At 39.5% G+C, this 20,513-nt stretch overlaps 3 protein-coding genes and 1 long non-coding RNA gene across 5 annotated transcripts; 3 read left to right on the top strand and 1 right to left on the bottom strand.

Annotated features, from left to right (window-relative positions):
• The first annotated feature begins 10 nt into the window (after positions 1 to 10).
• On the top strand, positions 11 to 4,987 carry si:ch211-107m4.1 (heterogeneous nuclear ribonucleoprotein U-like protein 2). The gene is made up of 10 exons (XM_004545597.2): positions 11 to 617; positions 1,707 to 1,783; positions 1,918 to 2,160; positions 2,249 to 2,361; positions 2,467 to 2,733; positions 3,112 to 3,234; positions 3,335 to 3,436; positions 3,845 to 4,013; positions 4,343 to 4,569; positions 4,656 to 4,987. Exons 1-10 carry the CDS (start codon positions 148 to 150, stop codon positions 4,713 to 4,715), a joined length of 1,851 nt encoding a protein of 616 aa, XP_004545654.1. The 5' UTR covers positions 11 to 147; the 3' UTR covers positions 4,716 to 4,987.
• Positions 4,870 to 10,429, bottom strand: nudt22 (nudix (nucleoside diphosphate linked moiety X)-type motif 22). Of its 2 annotated transcripts, XM_004545598.5 has the most exons (8): positions 10,282 to 10,429; positions 9,586 to 9,683; positions 8,228 to 8,416; positions 7,571 to 8,150; positions 7,371 to 7,496; positions 6,790 to 6,887; positions 5,709 to 5,802; positions 4,870 to 5,155 (listed from the first exon to the last, which is right to left on the bottom strand). In XM_004545598.5, the coding sequence occupies exons 3-8, from the start codon at positions 8,314 to 8,316 to the stop codon at positions 4,988 to 4,990; spliced, it is 1,155 nt and encodes a 384-aa protein (XP_004545655.3). In that variant the 5' UTR covers positions 8,317 to 8,416; positions 9,586 to 9,683; positions 10,282 to 10,429; the 3' UTR covers positions 4,870 to 4,987. The 2 variants fall into 2 exon arrangements, with proteins under 2 accessions (XP_004545655.3, XP_076730974.1); XM_076874859.1 differs by lacking the exons at positions 9,586 to 9,683; positions 10,282 to 10,429 and adding an exon at positions 9,371 to 9,573.
• A 975-nt stretch (positions 10,430 to 11,404) lies between these two features.
• Positions 11,405 to 12,835, top strand: LOC143413965 (uncharacterized). The gene is made up of 2 exons (XR_013094532.1): positions 11,405 to 11,477; positions 12,134 to 12,835. It is a non-coding gene; the product is annotated as an uncharacterized LOC143413965 (long non-coding RNA).
• A 683-nt stretch (positions 12,836 to 13,518) lies between these two features.
• Positions 13,519 to 20,065, top strand: LOC101473114 (sterile alpha motif domain-containing protein 3). Its single transcript, XM_076874857.1, has 8 exons — positions 13,519 to 13,796; positions 14,733 to 14,928; positions 15,098 to 15,256; positions 15,415 to 15,502; positions 16,312 to 16,518; positions 16,782 to 16,953; positions 17,059 to 17,138; positions 17,243 to 20,065. The coding sequence occupies exons 1-8, from the start codon at positions 13,526 to 13,528 to the stop codon at positions 17,537 to 17,539; spliced, it is 1,470 nt and encodes a 489-aa protein (XP_076730972.1). The 5' UTR covers positions 13,519 to 13,525; the 3' UTR covers positions 17,540 to 20,065.
• The last annotated feature ends 448 nt before the right edge of the window (positions 20,066 to 20,513 follow it).

The raw sequence follows: 20,513 nt of genomic DNA, 5'->3' as shown, positions 1-20,513 counted from the left end.
AAATTCCAAGGCACCATATTGAACAGTTGTTTTGACTCCAGCCTGTTCTTCTTTTACAGTTTTTACTTTGTATTTGGCTTTTTTAAAACTTAAATAATTCGCATTTACAATTAAAAGACAAATAAACGTAATACTCGCGCGGGAACAATGAAGCTGGCGGACATTAAAAAGTTAAAAGTGGCCGAGCTGCGGTCCAGACTTAAAGAGCTGGGGCTGGACAGTAGAGGGCTGAAGGCTGAGCTGGTGGAGCGGCTGTGGTCCGCAGCAGAGGGGGAGCCGAGCGGGGGAGACGGTGAAGAAGAAACGCTGAAGCTACATGACAGCTCACCTATACTTTTAGTACAGACAGAGCCAGCAGACGTCCGCCCTCCATCCTCAGAGATTGGTGCTACTGCGCGACATGAAGTAGACCGCGGCTACACAGACATGGCCACACAGACTGTGGCTGAGCCCAGTCCAGCTGCACCACAGCCCGACTCGGAGGCTGCTGCTGCTGCGGGTGTCACTGCCTGCCCTGCGGAGGGAGGAGAACAGGGGCATGCGGAGGGTCCAGTAGAGGAGGACATGGGCAGAGGAAGGTCGTTCTACGAGTTCAAAGAGGAGATACGATACAAGAGGTAGAGTATGGTGAAGAAACCCGCCCCACAGAGGGCATCGGGTTCAGTGAAAATCCCTCACATCTGTCCACAGCATACTGTAATTACCGTGTGGAGCTCTCGTTGTGGAGTTTCATATGTGTAGGTTCTCTTGGTCTTGAGAACTTGATAAAATTTGTAAAGATTTTTAAACTCTCACCCAAGACACTTCTTTAGTACCACATCCACTGATGGAAAATCCCAGCCAAACGAAGCGTGGGCCAAGTCCAGAATCACAGAGACTTTATTAATCCCACAGGGAACTTGAGTTCTCATAGCGGCACACATACAGCAAACGTCAAGCACTCATATAAAATGAAGAGTAGAAACAGAGATATTAATTGATAACTATTAAAATAAATATAGAGATACAGGTATAAATATAAACATAAATATGCATATAGACATAAAAGTACACAAATATGTGTGCAATATATGTCATTGCGTACAAAAGTGCCAGAGTGCAGTGAGGTGTGATTAATCCTGTTCTGCATGTGTGGGCCTGACCCAATTGGATGAATTAAAGAGTTTGAAAGCAGCAGGAAGGAAGGACCTGTAACGTTCCCTCAGACAGGAGGGTGAAGGAATCTGTTGCTCTCAGTGAGCTAATCAGGTCATGTTAAAATAGGTTTTCTCAGTTTAAGAGAGAAGAAGGATTTAAAGCTCTTCCAATATTGTGGTCCTGGTTACTGCACCACTGTTTAGGAATATGTTTTAAATCCTTACTTTGAATGATTTTTTTTATGTGTATACATGTGTGGATGGAGCAGGTTTTTTTTCTTAAGGCCAGATTAGCATTTTATTTTTACTGTATTTATGTGTATTTATACTTTAATATTTCCTATTTTATTATTGTTATTTTATTCTGTGCAATGAACGATGAGTGAACGCATGTAAGAATGTATGTATGCTCGTCTGCTAAAACATAAGCTCTGATCCAGTTTCACTGCAGAATGCATAGCACAGCGGCATAAAAGGAATCTTTATCTTTGTGTTTTATTTAGATTTAGATTTAGATTTAATGAAGTTCTTAAATCATTAAATGTGACATGTCTCTTTTTTTTCAACCAGAGCCAAATCACCACAGCCCCCTGCGGAGAGGAGTGAGGCAGAGGAACAAGATGAAGATAAAGTCAGACTAGATAAATGTGTGAAAACACACCCACACAAATTTTAATCAGCGCTTGAGTTTTCTTATGAATTACTTGTTTTAATTTTGTCTGGACTAACCCCCAAGGGTGTATTTGATTTGACTCCCTGAGTCTCCTTGTCGATTACTCAGATGGCTCTCACCTGCACTTCGAGGTGAGTCCTGATGGATCCTCTGGCCAGCCGCGGTTCTGGGCTCAATTCCCCCTGCTGTGGTCAGGCTGCAGGCTCACCCATGGGGTGCAGCAGGGCAGGGTGGGCTTTGAGGTGAGGCTGGAGAGGAAACTGTTGACTGCACAGCCAGATGACCATGAAGTCAGGGAGCCATATGGACTGAGAGTTGGCTGGTCAGTGGCCGTCTCCTCTCTGCTGCTGGGTAAGAATGAAGTTTTTTTCATATTTATTGTCTGTAGATGTGATTTACTTGTTAAAAAGCTTCTGAATCCTTCTTGGTTTCACGTCAGGTGAGGATGAACTCTCTTTTTGTTATGATGGACGTGGTAAAAAAGTGTCAGATAGAAAGGAAGAGAACTTTGGAGAGCCTTTTTCGGAGGGGGATATCATCGGCTGTTATGCTGTGAGTTATGTTTTCAGTCAGCTTTACTAGCGCTCGAGTGACTTTTCTCTCATTTAAACCATTTTTTTGTGTTTGTGTGTCATGTTCACACCTGCACACACCCAGTCTTTCTCCTCAGATGGCGCTGTTGAGCTCTCTTTCCATAAAAACGGTCGTTTTGTAGGAGTGGCCTTTTCCACGGACACCTCGGTGCTACGGGGTCGTGCTCTGTTCCCTCATGTCCTCTGTAAGAGCTGTTCGTTCAAATTGCTCCTGGACCCTGCAGCTCAACCCTGGTACCCCGGCCCTCCGGGGTTCACACCGTTGGCCACTCTTCCTCCTGGGCAAAGGGTGTGCTCCACATCAGCTCCAACCTCCAGAGCACAGTGCGAAGTGAGAGTCAAATTTAGATTTGTATTCCCAATCTTTCTACTACTAAAGGCTCCTCCTAAAGTTGAAATTGTAGTGTGAAGATGAATTGTAATGTTTTCTAAGAATTTCCTCTGAAAGTTTGAACTAAACAAAGTTCAGATGATCTTGCACATGGAGCATTTTAGCCATAGAAAATGCTCCTAAGGTGGAAAATTGTTGGGAGTGGAGGATGTAAGCAGGGGGGAAAATGGCAGAACGACAACGTTTAGTGTTACAGCAGTGATCACCTGAGTCATTAGGATCATCCTATGGGAGCCATGAATGTTTGTGCAAAATTTAATTTTCTGACAGTTGACATGTCAATTTTGTTATGTCTTATCTTCCTCTCTGCTCCACCAGGTGGTGCTGATGGTGGGTCTTCCTGCCTCTGGGAAGAGCGTCTGGGCGAGGAATTACATGAAGCAGCATCCAGAGAAACAGCACAGACTGCTGGGAACGGAGGAGCTGCTCGCTTGTATGATTGTCAGTCAGATCTCCGCTCTTCACTCCTGTGATTCACATTCAGAGGTTATGGTTCGCACCTGATGTAAAATGTTTGACCTGTGTGTATGTGTGTGTATAGAGTGGTGGGCAGAGGGACAGCAGGCTCCAGCAGGCCTCTCACGGTCTTACTGAAATAATCAAGATGGCTGCCCAAACTCCTGGAAACTACATCCTAGACCAGGTAATGCTTCACGGTCAAAAAAAAAAAAAAAGACTTATGAGATGTCCCCTTGTGAAACTCACTGAAGGATAGTAGTTGCTATCAGGTGGTAGAACAAAAGCCGTTATTGGAGAATCAGCCTCTGCAAGCAAAGTGTCAGGAGACCAAAGTGAACTGGTTCATTTAGGCTCATGTGATAGAGGTTTGGATGAGCAGCAGAAGATTTTCTGGTTTCAAATCGGGCCTCGGCAGTCTGGAGTTTGGGATTATTTCTTGGTCCTATTAATAATTAAATATTTACTTTAAAGCAGTTATATGTGGAATAAAATCTAAACTGTAACCACCACAGTTATGAGCAAAGAGCTTCGACAAAACATTTCACTATGCTGTAGTCTTAGTAGTTATTTCACTTCATCTTTCTGTTTCCAGTGCAACATCCTCTTCTCTGCACTCCGTCACAAGCTGCGGCTGTTCACAGGCTTCAGGCGTCGGGTGGTGGTGGTGTTTCCCTCAGGCGACGAGTGGAAAAGGCGACTGTCGCAGCACCAGATGAGAGACGGTGAACACATCCCAGAGACCGCCCTGCTCAAATTACAAGGTTTACCTACATTTGTAATATTATGTTCCGTTACAGGTCTATATTAGGGGATCAAAAACAAAACATGAATTTGTTTCATATGTTCCATTTGGTCTCTACAGTAATCCCTGTAAATTTACACTGAGGAATGGGTTCAGATTCTTCTTGGTTAAATCCGTGAATCCTTCAGAAAGAAAGGTTCTTCCTCTCATTACTCGGTTTATTGATATCATTTAAGGTCTCAGATGTGCTGGGAGCCACAGAGTTTATAAAAGATCTTTACAGCTGGTGCTGCTGACAGTTAAAATAAACAGCAGTCATTCCTGTAATACTTTCCTCTCTCTGTCCAGTGAGCTGCAGTCTTCCAGAGCAGCAGGATGACCTCCTGGAGGAGTTGCAGTATGTCGAGCTGCCGCAGGAAAAGGCGCTAAAGCTCCTGCAGGAGTATAAAGATGAGGCCCGCAGACTGCTACCCCCCGTCCCCAAACATGAGAAGACACGGCGACTTTACAGGAAAAGACCCCACCCTCACGGTCCTCCATCCTCTCACAGGACATGGAGTCAGCCGCCAAGATACGTGAGTGCCAACCTGGCTCATTTCTCTCTAAAAGCACAGCTGCATTTGCTAGATGTTAAATTAATTTTGTGTCATTCACATTTCAGTGGAGCGTGCCTTATCAGGATCAGGGGTATTACTACAGCGCGTACCAGAACTACTCATGAGCGAACCTGGAGCAAGAGGACTCGAATAATGCTGCTGCATTACCAGTGATTACATAACACCAACACTGCTGAGGTTTTATTATATGGAACTGCACACTCCCTGCTCAAACATAATCAGTGTCATATTTTATCTTTTATGAAAAGACATGGACACTTTAGGTTTTTATTCAAAATATTTTAATACATTTTTACTTGTTCTTGCTGTACAGTGTATAAATGAATTACACAGTACTGAATTATCAGTAACTTGTAAATAAAACCCCAAACTTTAATCAGTCTGTTTCTTTGTGCACATGTGGTGGTGTCAACTTGGCATCGCCTCGTCCGCGTTGGTCTGGAACTACGTCAGGTTTAACAGTCTGATAAAGCAGCACGGCTCCTTTAGCTGACGGACAAAGCTCCGACCACAGAGGGCTGCTTCTGTCCAGCTGCAAAACTTCCTACAGTGTGCAAAATACAACTGTGTGAGAAAGTGTTTGCCCCCTTCCTAATTTCCTGTTTTGTTTTGGAGTTTTGTTGCATTTAAATGCTCCAGATAATCAAATAAATTTAAATATTAGACAAAAAGGTAAGTAAACCTACATGGCTCTGTGTGAAAATAGTGATTGCCCCCATATCTGTTCTATCATAAATTAACTGGTATATCACAACTTTGGAAAGCTGAGTTCAATTTGTCTAGCCACACCCGGTTCTGATGTAATCACCTTAACGAGAAACATCTTTATTTAGAAACTGCATTTACTTGTGCCGTCTTTGTCTAACATTTAAATTTGTTTGATGATCTGAAACATTTAAGTGTGACAAACATACAAAAAAATAGGAAATCAGCAAACACTTTTTCACACTACTGTATATAAAAAGGCAGAATTGCCTTATATGCTTGTAATCTCTCCATAAAGTGATGATTGTACTTTGTTCCCTACTGCAGACGCAAGTACAAGAATCTCGTTTTGGTGTTGGTCTGCAGGTATTTGTATGTCTGTAACATCTCACCGTTCTGCTGACAAAGACGACCTCTGTGGACTCGCTGGCCTCCACTCCTCCTTTCCAGTACAACTTTCTCACTTCATCAGAACTTAAGGAGCAACTGAAAGCACACAGATTAAAATTTATATCTTTATAGAGCCATTCAAACCACATTTATTATTTCACGATGCTTGATTTAGGATTGTGTGCAGCTTTATGCTGCCCTTCTTAACCTCAGCTGGGCAAATCTGGTTAGATAATTGAGACCTAATCTAATAGTAACTTTAACTTTGGACTTCATTTTGTATGACACCTTTTTATAGGCTTGCCATCATGTGATGTCATCTTTTATGGTCTCTCAGTTGTCTTCATTATTACTTCTGTTCCTTTACTTTTAGTCTTTCACTGGTGTGCATTTTTATTGTTTCTATTTTAACTCTCTATTAACTTTACTCATCTCAAGCCCAAATATCTAACTTTTATATGGGGCAGTAAAACTGTTTTTTCTTCTTAATACTGAACTTGTTTAACTCCAAGAGAATTATTTGTAATAGGAGTGAGATTCCAGTTACAAATGGATTTCAAGAATAAAAAGAAAAGTTTAAAGAAGGTTTAGATTCCCTAAACATACATATAACACATCATGTAGTCTTACAGCCTAAATATATATTTGTTTAAGCCTCATTGCAGTTATTTGCAGTCAGTGCTCCTGAATGTGCTTTTAATTCAGTCAGCTCAGGAAATTGCAGTTTTTTTCTACTCCTAGGTCTGTATGATGTCAAAGAGAGAGGGTAGCCCTAATATAGTCATCTCACTCTGGCTGTGACCAGAAGCCTCACCCACTCATGTTCTGTTTACCAGAGGCAGCCAATCAGAAAAAGGTTGCAGGGGATTATTTTGAACTGTGACTCATACAAAGCTACTTCAATAGTCCACATGGAAAACTACGCAGTCTTTAGTAGTGGAGATGTGGTCATCGTGATGATTTTATCTTTATAAAATTTTTTGCCATACTATCATTTTCTGAGCAACTTTCACTGACACACCTACTTCAAGAAATCTGTGCTGCAGGTTTCACAGTATGGATTAAAACTGAAGCGACGACTACCTGACGTAAAACTCGGCACTCGGTCTTCCAGCGCTGGTGTGATTCAGAGCGACGCCCATCAGGACGGGCGGTCCTAGGGAGCTCAGAGGAATATTCACCTGGGACAGAACAGTAAAATTAATAATATTAATATTTTAGCCCTTTCATTACTTCGACAAAACAGCTGGTGCAAAGTTTTATTAAAGAAAAGTGACTGTGTGAATACTGCTTTAAGCATAAAATCCTTGTTTTACACTGTGATGTCGTGAGGTCCCATGTGTAGGATCTGACCTAACAATTTTCCACTTCATAAAAAAACTTGGTAAATTTTCTGATGTGTGGATCAAATATTAGGGCTGAGTCAAACTGTGGTGCCAAGTTTCTGGAAGCTGGTTTCACTTTGTGGGGCCTATGACATGCATGATTGAACAAGAATTCTGATTTTGAGGTATTTCACTGAAGGAAATCTGCTGACACCATTTAGACTCTTTAAAAAGAGTTGCTAGCAGGCTTCTGGCGGTAAGTATACGTGCATAAACGTGAAACACGACATTACAATTCTGAATAAAAAGAATACAAACAGAAAAGGAATGACTTTTCACCTCATCTCTGATCTCGGCGCACACAGAGGAGAAAAGCTCTGAGACGATGGTCTCTGGCTTCCTCTCCATCATGGCTATGCCGATCTGCTCCTCACACACCCTCTGTCCTAGACGCTCACACACAGCCTGAGGACAACAGGGTTGATATGAGCAACACATCAAGCATTTTGGTGAGACTGAATCCTCTTTATTCATAACACCTTTGGCTCTGGGTGGCCTCCGGGGATATCCAGGAGCCCTCCCGCCTCTGCCACCTTTTGGCTCCTCCTGATCATGACCACCTGACCATTGCTGGTGCACAGTATGGCACCGACACCTAGAGGCTGAGCCAGCAGCGTCAGAGGATCTCCGAACTCGGCCTCACCACGCTGTCGCAGCTTGGCCACCCCACACGACCAGTTTGTCCCCAGGTAGTCCTTGTAGCACGTGAGGCCTAACCTCAGAGTGAGGAGGGGTGCAGGGTGTGGAGGAAGTTTGTCTGCAATGCCATTAAACTCTCTGTAGTCATGATTAGAGGCACCCTCAGCATTTTCTGTCTGACTTATACACCTGTTATGTATTTCACCCAAATCCCTCTGTCCTTGATTGTTTTGGTCCTCTGTGTGGTGGAAAATGGTGCCATGGGACAACGGAGTGGAAGGTGGATTTTGTGGATCTGCTAAGCAGAAAGAATGTAGCCTGAATTTTGCCCCGTTGAAAAGCCACGGCTCCTTGGACACCCGCTTCGTCCACACCTCATCTATGTGACGCTCCAGAGCCAGATCTGTCTGCCTGTTAAACCTGAGAGAGGAGGAATTGATTTTACATGACGTGTGATGAAAAGTATTTAAAGGATGTACTGCACTGTATGTTTGCACCTTTCTGAAAGCTCCACTTGTACTTGAGACTCGAGCAGCCCATGCCAGTGTGCACAGTGCAGCAGCACAGACACCTCAGGGTCCATCATTTCCCACTGCGGCTCTTCACTGGAAGCATCAGTTACTTGATCCAAGTTGTGTTCTTTGAGAAGACTTGGAGTGGGATGGTTTAAGATGTTAAGATGGTTGCTGGAAGTGATAGGAATGAGCAGGATTAGAAATGAGTCTATCAGAGGGACAGTTCAGGTTGAGCACTTTGAAGACAAAATCAGAGAGGCAAGGCTGAGATCTTTTGGACATGTTGGACAAAGGATGCTGAAGATGGATCTGCCTTGAAGTAAGGAAAAAAGAAAGACCATGGAGAAGAGTAATAGAGTGAAGGAGGACATGCAGAGGGTTGGTGTGATAGAAGAGCGTGTTGGAGATAGGGTGAGATAATCATCTGTGGTGACCCATAAAGGGAACAGCCAAAAGAAGAAGAAAATGTGAGCTGTTTCAGCTGAAGCTTTAAACCTTAAGGCCCATGAAGGCATCAAATCAAGTGAGGTGATCAACTCTGTGCAGGTTAATAAGTCCACTCCTGTTATACAAAGACACACATCAAGTGCACCCACATATAAGAGATTAGAGCAGGCAAATAAATCTGACCATGGATAAGGTTAATGGAAGCACAACATCAAATTATTAAAAAAAGATTTCTAAATATATTAGAAATTTGTTACTATCATGGCAGTAACTACCTTTAAAATGCATGATTTTTTAAAATAGACACACAATAATTGACCAAAATAACTGATTTAACTAATTAAACTAAGCAGCCCTAATGTTTGCATAAATACAGGTCCAGGTGAGCTGTAAGTATACTGCAGTCATCCTCTAATTCAATAAAGTATTCTGATTCAGGGGGATATAATGACAATTTCAACAGGGCCCGTGGGATCATGACAGCATTGGGTGCAGTGGCATAACCAAAAACGGGAGGACAACTTCTTTAAGGCGTCAACAGTTTGTTCAATGCAGATTTGTCAGCGAGGTTGAAAAGGAGAACAGACACATTTAAAAACGTGACCGCTCAGCGTCAATTTACTCACATAAAAGCTCCTGATTTGTTACTGCTAATGAAGTTATTCTTTATTTACTAACCAGTAGCTCCCAATTTTTTCCACCATTGGACTAAAAACAGTCAAAAACTTTCAATGAACCGGAGAGCTGGAAAGGAATTAAATAGGAAGTGCGACTTCCTGATAAAATAAACGTCTAACATAACAACTCCTGTGTTCTCGTTTACTCTAAGATAATATTGTCTGGTTGATTTTCTATAAAACCAAATAAGGACAAACGTTTTGTGGCTTGTTTACCTGTCGTTTCCGAGGTAGGCGAAGAAGAAGCCAAACCAGCGAAAGGTGGTTTCTTCCTCTTTTCCCACGAACGGCAAAAATTTGCTTCTTATCACCACCTAGCGGCAAAGAGTGTAAATAATAATAATGTTATATTGTCAGTAAGATATTACTGACAGATGTGGAAAAAAATATAAATTTTGTGCATATTTCTACAATGTAAATTATATTTATGAATTATAGTTATAAGACAAACTTATTTTAATATTAATTATAATCCAATTCAATCCAACTTTATTTATAAAGCACTTTAAAATAGCCAGCACAGGACCAAAGTGCTGTACAGTAAATAAATAAATAATGTAGTGCTGTCCAAAAGTCCTCAGCACCCTCTCAATATTTTTCAAATATTGACATTCAAGGAAATGAGTGGAGGCTCCAAACGTTTGCACAGCGCTGTGTGTATTTAATTTAGTTTTCTTTTCTTTTTAAGTTGACTTTTAATTCTTTTCTGGAGTGACTTTTTATTGTTTGAAAATGCATAGTTTTAATTGTATCTATTTTTATTTTATACTATTATAATATGAATGTCATTACAACATGAACATGATTTTAATCACGTTGTCAAAAGAAAAGAAAAGAAAAGAAAAGAAAAGAAAAGAAAAGAAAAGAAAAGAAAAGAAAAGAAAAGATAGACTGCAGGTCATAACTTCTTACCTGAAGATCAGTTCACCTGACACTCGGCGGCCGTCTCGGGTCTCTCCTCCTCCTGCCTCCCCTTTCCCTCACCCACCTGTTCTCTATGGAAGCTCCGCCATAGCTCACAGAAGAGCCAGAGAATTTTGTTTCTTATGGTGTGAAAGTCTTTCAGGTGCCTTCTGTGACAGTGAAACTCCAAGTTAACTGTTATGTGCCTTTTAATGAAGAGTGGCTTCCATCTGGACACTCTACTGTAGTGAAGTAGATTCTGGGGTAGGATTTTACGTGATGTCCACGAATGCAGCACTACCACCCACACCTTCCCAGCTGATAATTAGCGGCCTTATAAGAAACAGCTGCGCTTCACTACCACACGGAGGCATTTGGTAGTCTTTTACCATCTAAGGGGGCTGAGAGCATTAGGCAGCGAAGCACTGCAGATCTCCTCAGGAAAGCTACTCATTCTAGTATTGCCCTTTAGAGAGTGGATTGCGCCATGCTGCTGCTGTCTTGTCTTATGCTGTTTGTTTGTTTGTTATGTGATGCTTTTTATAAAGAACAGTAACTTGGGGTGTAGTTGTTTTATGTAGATCTCTTTTACGGTGGCCCCTAGAGACAAAGCACGTACAAACTCCAAAACACATGCAAATTCCAAAACACTTGCAAAATCCAAAACACGTACAAATTCCAAAACACTTGCAAAATCCAAAACGCATGCAAATTCCAAAACACGTACAAATTCCAAAACACTTGCAAAATCCAAAACATGTACAAATTCCAAAACACGTACAAATTCCAAAACACTTGGAAAATCCAAAACACGTACAAATTCCAAAACACTTGCAAACTCAAAAACACATGCAAATTCCAAAACACAACGGAAGTGCTCCAGGACGCTAGGGGCAGTGTTGAGCTTTTGTTACCTAGTAACTACACAAGCCAGGAAGTACCAATGACCGGATTTGGGGTTTGCAGCCTTAAAGGCCGCATTTTAAGGCCGATTACGTCACAGCGACAAGAGAAGGCTTTCCCAATTCAAAGGCTGCTCGAAATGCGGCCCTCAAATGCGTCCATAATTTCCCTGAATTTTAAGGATGGGTCGGTGTAGCCTTCATGGCCCAACATATCCCAGACTTCATAGTGCGTGGTGGTGTGGATAATTTTGCCGAAAAAAAACGGTGGAAGCGGAGCGGAGGAAGTGTAAACTTTCAGAAGTAAGTACTGAATATTATGTCACTTATTTATGCGCAAATATTTTTTTAATGAAGAACATTAAACCATTATTGTTGGCCACATGTCGGGAAAGTTATGTGACATTAGTCATGTCTGTACTTTCAGAATTAACTTGGTTTTAAAGCCTTTACTTTAAAAAAATATATGTAGTCGACCTTAATCTTACAGAGATTGTGATGATTTTGTGGATAATTAAAGTCAGTCATATATCCACAAACACAACAAGCTGAAAGTCAGTGATGCTGCTCGGTTTGCAGTCCTGAATATCACAGCACAAGCAGGATTCACTGCACTGTTAATGTTAGCTGTGTTATATTGCTGCCTCAGTTCGGTGGTGTCGAGCCAAACGGACTTTAACGTGTGTTTGAACGAGCTGACGGTTCACTCGTTAAGCTGAAAGAAAGATGCTTTAATCACAGGAGTCACACATGTGTGTCCACTGCACCATCTGGGAACTCCTCTTGTTTCGTAATAACACAAACACTAAATCCTCCTTCTTTTGTGCTGTTTTGTAGCAGTGTATACACCTGAGACTGTCACCTGTCTGTCCTGCACTCTCTCTGTTTCTTTCTCTCTGATTGTGTAATAAAAATATGAACATGTGTTTATAAGTCACACTTGTGTTTGAATCCTGCAGCTTATCACACATTTGATTTCCATGTGTGACGACTGCAAGTGTCCAGAGTGAGGACAGACTGAGGGACCCACTGCTGCACATCATCTGTGAGGCTTTGCACCCCTGATGATCCACCAGGACAAACTCAACAGTGTGTGAGGAAGAGGAGGAGGAAGAGCCAGCAGCAGCTGACAGATGGAGAGAATAGACAGACTGTTCCCTGTTTGTGAAGGACTGCTAGAAAAGTTTAAAATAACTAATTGTCTGTCCTGAATCAGTCTTATTAGGTAATGTTCAAATAATTTTATCATTCCAGTGTTTTCAGTGTGGGAGAAAGTACTCAGGGCCTTCAAGTTACACACTATGAAAGGCAGCAACAAGTGTAATATTCAGAAACCTAAAGTATGTATCAGCAGCAGAATGGAGCTAAAAACAAATGTTTGTTTCAGTTCTATGAAGCTTTGAGTATTTTGGATCAGTAGCACTGCTGTGTTTGTTGCATCATATTGCTGTAATTGTTTATATGCTTTATATATTCTGAGCTAAGTTGATCTATAGTGTTACATCATATTCTGTAAGGATGTTATGTGTTTGTTTACTTTCTGCCCAGTTTGACCCATTTAGCAGAAGCCAGCCTGTTTAAGGCTCTGATATCTATTCTGTATGACTTAAAGCAGTTATGACATGGTCTGATTTTCTCACCCAATAAAGGAATATTTCATATATCAGTCTACTCTTCATTTTATCAGAAACAGTTATCACAGCTTGTACATTTTCTTTTTATAAATATATGTAAGCAATGAGCCAAATTTAGTAATGCCAGCATGAAGGAACAACATTTGTCTCTTATATATGATACACCTATATATGCACTGTCAAAGATACTTGCCTTTGAGTGAAGATTTAAGGTGATAAGACATATAAATAACTGCAACTTGAATCTGTACACAGTCAGAAATAGGGGTACGGAAGGAGTACATTACTGTGCCCCAAGGTACAAAAATGACATTAATACAGTCTAAGGACAAATATTGGACCTCGGGGGAACTATCTGTACCTTTTTTAGCGTCTGAAAGGTACATACATGTTCCTTAATTGTGAAAAGTACTTATTTGTACCCATTCTTTCAAAAGATAAAGTACAGGTTGATTAAGCTCTTTTTGATTAGAGGTTTTTTTTAAATTCTTTTTGACAGTAATTTATTTGCAACTGTATTGATTTAAGCATATATTTTAGTGTTTTTATTTTATTTTTTATTATTTTCATTGCTGTTGTTGTTTTTGTATTCCCTGAACCCCCCTTATTTTTAAGCTGCTTTAAGAACAACGAATTTATTTGAAAGAAAAAAAAGTAAAAATGCATTTAAACATTTTTTTAAGAGAGCGTTTTTTTTTTTAAAGTATAAGTATTTGGATGAATTGCAAAAAAGCACCCTCGGAGTGCGAGTTGAGCCCATCCTCACAACATCAAACAAAAAGTAGAAGAAGAAACTCAACGAATAGCTGGTGGATTCTAGAACTTTCTTTAAATGCAGCAGGTGCCATTTTGTTTTATCAACGGACGGAGATGGATTACGAACTTGCAAGTCCTGGTGTGCTCTGTTCACTTTCAACCGAGGAACTCTTAACAAAAATACAAGAGTGGGGCTTAGATGTCACCGAAGCTGAAGCTCAGCGTTTCAGAGGTAAGTTTTATTTAAAGAAAAATGTAGCGTAATTACTAATTATTGGTTTAGCCTAGCTTAACGTATATTAGCAATTTAGCTAGTTTCGGCACTCTCTTAGCTCAAATTATGTCTTTTTACAAACGTTTTTACAAACGTTTCATGTGTAAAGTTGAGGTCACAGTTCTGAAAAATGAAAAATGTGTACACATAGTATTTGTATAAGTTTGAACTTATATATGTGGTTCGGCCACAGTCTATGGGTTCGGTAACCCCTGCGCAGCGGAACGGCGCGAAATTTGATTCCCTGGTAGCTGAATGCAGTTTACCGTTAGTGTATTAATGGTTTAATAAAATCACGTTTTTACATCCACTCCAAGGCCATTAACACACATGGGCGGCGTTTAAAGGAAATATCTTGACGCCGCACTTGTTTAAAATATAACAAGGGTGTCGCAGCTGGGGTTTGATAGTCCCGTTTTCAGCAATGTGGGAACTTTTTCAGCATGTAATCTGAGCTTGTAATACGGTCCTCCGGGTGTTATCGCTATAAGTAATCGGTCTGAAAGAACAGACGGCAGAAACTGTCGGAAATCTGGAGAAAGGAGTCACCTTAGTAGTGAATATTAACAAATTACAGCATTCTAGTCTTTTTTTTTTTCTTCCAAACTTGAAAGGGCACAAAAGCATGCTCAGACTCTGCTCTCCTGTGTCCAGTAGTCCCAAACAAACATCTAAATTTAAAAATGAAAACTTTGCATATCAAGAGGATTCACTCTAAAAATTTGGTTTATTTTATTTAATTTACTGATTTTTTTTAATGAATATTTCTTTGAACTGAAAGAAGTTGTACAAAAGGTTTTAATGTGTGTGATATACGGTTTTTACCCATGTAAAAATGTGGTGTTAAATATTCTTACATGGAATTTAGAGTTTGTACTACCATTTATCTTGCAGACAATGAGGTTGATGGTGACACAGTTGACTGCGGTCTTACTGAGACTATGGTTGCATACCTTTTCCAAGGATCCTTCAAAAAGCAGGTTAAATTCAACCAATTTGTGTCAAGGATGAAGGAATCTTCAGTGACGCTGACTCTACAGACTGTCTCTCCAGAAGACTGGCAACCATCTACTTCGTCAACTTCAATAAGGTATTTTCTTATTTATAATGAAGTTAGTATGTCTGAAACATACATGTTGGCCATTATGCACTTTTAGGATTTAGTTAATATGATCATTTTTCCTACCATATGTATTGTTACTGTAGTGTTTTATACTTCAATTCATGCAATAAAAACAAACATTTAACTGTTTTCACAGCAATGAAAATACTTTGAGACTGCCAGCCTCTTTTGAAATTCCAAGATTTCCCAAAAATCTGCAACTAAAACTGGACAACAAAGAACCGTGCCATAAAAATCCAAGGGACAGACACACAATAATCAGAGTTCTATATGAAGCTGTGGCACAGTATACTATGTAAGTTAATCAGGGTAATGTTAGCTTGTTGCTTTAGAAAAAGCTGAATCTGTCATATTGAAAATAAACGCTACATTACTAAGAAACAATAACTGACACTTGATAAAGTTTGTTTGTCAGCAGTTGCTCTAACACTTATGTTTCTTCTGATATTACAGGTATCCTACAAATTCTGAATATGTGCAAGCTGTGAAGACGCTGGTAATGAAGTATCCTTTCCTCAAGGATCGTGAGGGAAATGGTTATGTAAGTTAAATTTAAAATTTGCATAAGGTTCCTTCAAGATTACAAAGTAAAAGTGAAGCTTTTTTCAATCTTGTTTTGTTAGTAAGACAATCTGTAGCCTCTCAGTAGGTTTGTATGAAGTATGTTTACTGATTCTTTGTTGGGTGTATTTTGTGTAGATTGTTTTTACAGTAACTTATGTTTCTGTTCAACAAGCACACATGGCATATGTCTTTGAGACGTAAATTCAAATCAGAGCGGGCACCACTAGTCGACAGTGAGGCAGTGAGGCGTTGTAAGGAGAAGTTTGGTTCTACGAGGAGAGGGCAGCCTAATAAATGTCAACGAACAAGTCAGAGAAATGTTTGTCAGGTTGGTGTGAGGGACATCTTGAGCTATAAAATGTTCTTGCCTCTGTTATTACATCTAAAACTAAGGATTAGGGATGCAACTGTACCCCTTTTTTCAAACCAAAACTATACCAATACTTGGATTAGAGCACTTGCTAATACAAAGTACCAGTGCTAATACTTCTACCTCACAAAATATTATTAATTAGAAGGCGCTAAAAGAGGGTGAACTAGATTAAAAAAAAACCAACATTTTAAATATGACTCCAAAACTAAAATTTCAAGTTAACAATTAAGATTTTATGTGAAATTATTTCAGAGTTTCCATATTTTAAATATTGGTTCATGGTATCGGTTAACTTTAAACGATACGAGTTCTTTGTGATGCACAGATCGTGTCAGCTCTAATTGTATATTTAGTCTTATGTTGGGTTTCTAATCTGTTTTGACTTTCTCTTCTCACTCTTGCTTTCTTTCAAGGGACCATGCGTCCAAGGAGAGGATTTATTATCCATCGACGCCCACTTAAAGGTCTTACAGTGCCAATATCAGAAGATGCAACCAGATACCATGGTGGTTCATAACCGTATGCAGCAAACGTTTGCTTGGCGGCAAAAAGAAATTGCAGATGGTATGCCTGTGGAGTATGTGTTGAAGAAGTACCCCTTCTTAGGGATGCCTACTGGTGTAAGTCAGAAAGCTGAACTGAACTTGGAAATAGCTGTCACATTTAACATGTTTATAGTAGTAAATTTTATTTGCCCTTGACCTTGCTTTCTTCATCTGTCCCTCTTTCCTTTTTTTGTATGTTCATGTAACTTCTTACAGTATTGTTGTTAAATTCTATAAAAAAATAATTATGCAGCACCATACATAATTAATATCAACTTTAGATTATTTCATTTTCATACACTGTTATTTTGTACTGAAAATTTATTTTTTACTTGTAGCTGTGCAACGAACTCGGGTGGATCCAACCAACAACGGGTAATGTAAGCCAGCGATTTCGTGAAGGGCTCTCATGTGTTGCAGCAAAGGTGATTGACGTTACACGAGGGAAAACCCCACTCTACCAGCTCTACCTTGATGCAAGAGAGGAGGCTCTCACTGATGACCTACCAGGTATTTGCTTTCAAGGCTTCCATTTTATATAATTTTTATAGGTAACTGGAAATGCCAGATAAAATGCATGGGTGATCTTGTGTTGTTTTTGGTTTTTTTTGGCAGATCTTGACACAAGGGCTGCACTTTTATTCCTGCCATACGTCTTCAAGGAGAAACTGGATCTCTTTGTCATACTTGGAGAGGTGTGTGTATTAAAATATTTAGTCTATATAAAAGGAAAACAAATGTATCTTTTGTTAAGAGACTAAGATATTGCTTTCCTCTACCTTCTCTTTTGACTTCAAAGGTTCATCCGAAAACCCCCTATCCAACTGTGCAGCTACTTCATGAAGACTGGAAACCAGTGTTCTCCAGAAGCGCTCCAAACATTGTGAAGTTGGATGGCAGTGAAGTGTGCAGAAGCTCGTGTATTTTTGAAGGAATCATCTCTTCTTTCTGCTTGTATTTTGTCTTCAACCTTGCTTATCCAAAACATCTGAAGAACACCCTGATTTTTCTCCAAAAGTACATTGTGAAAATAGATGAGGGTGAGGACCGGCCTCTGCCAATCACAGTCACCAGACAAATAAATCTTCTGTATTGACCACCATGCCTCAGCCATATCAGTGCTCCAAATGTGGCAGAAGAACCTTTAGTTTGACAAAGCTTATTCAGCACATAGGACTTATTCATTCCCATGATGCCAATTTTGATATAACCTGTGGACTCAGTGACTGCTGTTCTTCCTTCAAAAAATATGAATCTTTCAGACGACATGTGTATAGGAAACACAGAGAACAGGTGTTGTGTCCCCATAAAGACTTAGATGAAAATGAGCAGGAGGTAGTCAGTCCACACCCAAATGAATTTGCAAATGACATGACTGAAAATATTGAAACCCCTCCATCCTGGGATGAATTTTTGATAAATTTCAGAGACAATCTTTTCAAGTTCATTCTTAAGTGCAGAGAGAAAAATTCTTTACCAGTCTCTGTTCAGGAAGAAATTGTGGAAGATGTAAATTTTCTGATGTGTTTTTTCAAGGAGAACTACGATGCTTTTATAGCATATCATTTAGAGAAAATGGGTCTTGATGTGTCTTTGTGTCCAGAGCTTAAAAATGTCCTGCATTCAAATGAATTTTTTGAGAAGGCTTCAACAGCTATTCGATCTCCTTATTTGGTCAAAGAACATTGCAAATCAAAGCTCAACATGACAGAGCCTGTTCATTGCAAATTAAGAGACTCTGTGGGTCATACAGTTGGCTCGTATTCATATGTGCCTGTTGATAAGGTGCTAAAAAATTATCTTTCTCATGAAGACATACAAGATCACATTTTTTCAAGTGGCAATTTGGAAACTGATGAATTTCTAACAGATTACTCTGATGGAGAAATCTTCAGACATCATCAATTCTTCAAGGATAACCCAAATGCACTGCGACTCCATTTTTATGAGGATGAATTTGAAGTACTTAATCCTCTAGGATCTAAACGATCCAAACACAAACTTAGTGCATTTTATTACACTGTAGGCAATTTGGACAAAAGGTACACTTCTCAGCAGAGGCACATTCATCTAGCGTTATTGGTACGCTATTCTTTCGTTAAGCGGTGTGGTTGGCATGTTATCCTTAAACCTTTGCTTGATGATTTGGAAAAACTTTCCACTGATGGCTTTACTTTTACCATTGATAAAACTGAACACACTATTCATGCTGCTCTTGCAACTTTATCTTGTGATAATTTATCAGCTCACATGATTGGTGGTTTTTCTATGTCATTTAACACTGGTAGAATTTGTCGGTATTGCATGGCTTCTTATGAAGATATGAAACAATCCTTTGAGGAAGAAAGCTTTGTTTTAAGAACATCAGAGGTTCACCAGTATCATCTTGCACGAATCCAAGAATTTCCGGATGATAAAACAATATATGGTGTAAATAGTTCATGTCCTTTTGACAGACTGAGTTATTTCAGTGTTACGCAAGCTTTACCACCTGATGTAATGCATGATCTGTTGGAAGGTGTAGTTCCTCTAGTTATGAAACTAGTGATTTGTAAAGCCCACACTGAGAAGCATATTACAATTAGAGAGATCAATGAAGAATTGCAAAAAATGCCCATCGGTCAGAATGACAAAACAAACAAACCAGTACAGTTATCAGAGAGACTTCAGAGTGTTGGTATTGTTGGATCAGCATCTCAAAAGTGGTGCCTGTTCAGATTGCTGCCATTTCTGATGGCAGACCGTGTGCCACCTAATTGTAAATATTGGCATGTTTTTCTTCTATGTCGTGAAATAACAGAGATTGTAATGGCTAAAAAAGTGCGAAAAGAGAATATTTTATTGTTGAAGTTGCTTGTCCATGAGTTTCTCACAAAACTGAAAAGTGTATTTGGGGATGTAATTACACCAAAGTGTCATTATTTAATCCACTATGCAAGACTGATTGAAATGTTCGGCCCTCTACGTTTGTTATGGTGTATGAGATTTGAAAGTAAGCACCAGTATTTCAAAACGTTGTCCCACAATTGTAGAAATTTTATGAACATTGCTACAACTTTGAGCAACAGACATCAGTTCAGACAGTGCTGGGAGTTTTCTAACAAAAGTTTACTTGGTGAATTTGAAAATGTTTTTGGAAAAAGTGTGACTACACCATTTTTGTCATTACCACTGGAACTGCAACAAGCACTGACAGTCTATTGTGGCTTTTCTGAAGTTGATAGTGCTAAGAAAGCTTTCCAGCGTGTGTCAGAAGTAATTGTGAACAGTGTCAAATACTGTGTAAGAGATGTGTTTGTCATTGATGTACTGCTTTCAGAGAAGATTCCTCTGTTCTGGCAAATTAAGTACATATTTAATATTGACACAATGTGGGTCTTTTGTGGAAAAATTCTCATTCCTCTGTTATATGACAACCATTTTCATTCATACAGTGTTAGAGTTGATAGTGAATGGACGTTGCTAAAACCTGGACAGGAAATTGATGTTGCAGCTTATGACACATACTCTGTTGATAACAGTTTGTATGTAACAGTTAAGCAATGTATTTAAGAAGGTAATAAATGTGACAAGTATTTTTGACTTTGTATCTTCAATTTTTCAAATCCTGAGAGGAAAAATATAGGAAATCTGTGTGTAGATACTGAACCTTTAGAAAGACATTTTTGTACTCCTTTTAAGGGTTCTTTTTTGTACTTTATACTAAGGGTACAACTTTGCCCTTTAAAGTACAGGTTTGACGTGTAAAAGGTACAAATTACAAGGGTACAAATCAGTACCCACAGTTTAGGGTACAGAACGGTACCTTAGAGGGTACCACCCCAGTGACAAGCCATTGTACCCCTATAGGTACATTTCTGTACTTTAATTTCTGAGTGTGTACTGAAGCTCAGTATTTGACACAGAGTTCATGTTCACTGCTGTAATAGCTAATAATGATTAATATAATAACTAGAATATTGGCCATATTATATTTACATTACCAAAGTGATATGACTTTAGTCTCATGAACAACATCAGCTAATTCTTATTTACTAATTAATCTTGAAATGACTGTTCAGTACAGAAAT

The sequence above is a fragment of the Maylandia zebra genome, linkage group LG2 (genome assembly GCF_041146795.1).
Source record: "Maylandia zebra isolate NMK-2024a linkage group LG2, Mzebra_GT3a, whole genome shotgun sequence".
NCBI lineage: Eukaryota > Metazoa > Chordata > Actinopteri > Cichliformes > Cichlidae > Maylandia > Maylandia zebra.
This window is presented reverse-complemented; position numbering and strand designations above follow the sequence as displayed.

Coding starts and splice junctions, on each gene's coding strand:
- si:ch211-107m4.1 (XM_004545597.2), top strand. CDS start 148: ATGAAGCTGGCGGACATTAAAAAGTTAAAAGTGGCCGAGCTGCGGTCC. Junction 3,235..3,334: donor AGCTGCTCGCTTGTATGATT/GTCAGTCAGATC, acceptor GTGTGTGTATAG/AGTGGTGGGCAGAGGGACAG. Junction 3,437..3,844: donor GAAACTACATCCTAGACCAG/GTAATGCTTCAC, acceptor TTCTGTTTCCAG/TGCAACATCCTCTTCTCTGC.
- nudt22 (XM_076874859.1), bottom strand. CDS start 9,396: ATGGTGGAAAAAATTGGGAGCTACTG. Junction 8,151..8,227: donor CAAGTGGAGCTTTCAGAAAG/GTGCAAACATAC, acceptor CTCCTCTCTCAG/GTTTAACAGGCAGACAGATC. Junction 6,888..7,370: donor GCGCCGAGATCAGAGATGAG/GTGAAAAGTCAT, acceptor GTTCTGTCCCAG/GTGAATATTCCTCTGAGCTC.
- LOC101473114 (XM_076874857.1), top strand. CDS start 13,526: ATGAATTGCAAAAAAGCACCCTCGGAGTGCGAGTTGAGCCCATCCTCA. Junction 13,797..14,732: donor TGAAGCTCAGCGTTTCAGAG/GTAAGTTTTATT, acceptor TTTATCTTGCAG/ACAATGAGGTTGATGGTGAC. Junction 14,929..15,097: donor ACTTCGTCAACTTCAATAAG/GTATTTTCTTAT, acceptor CTGTTTTCACAG/CAATGAAAATACTTTGAGAC.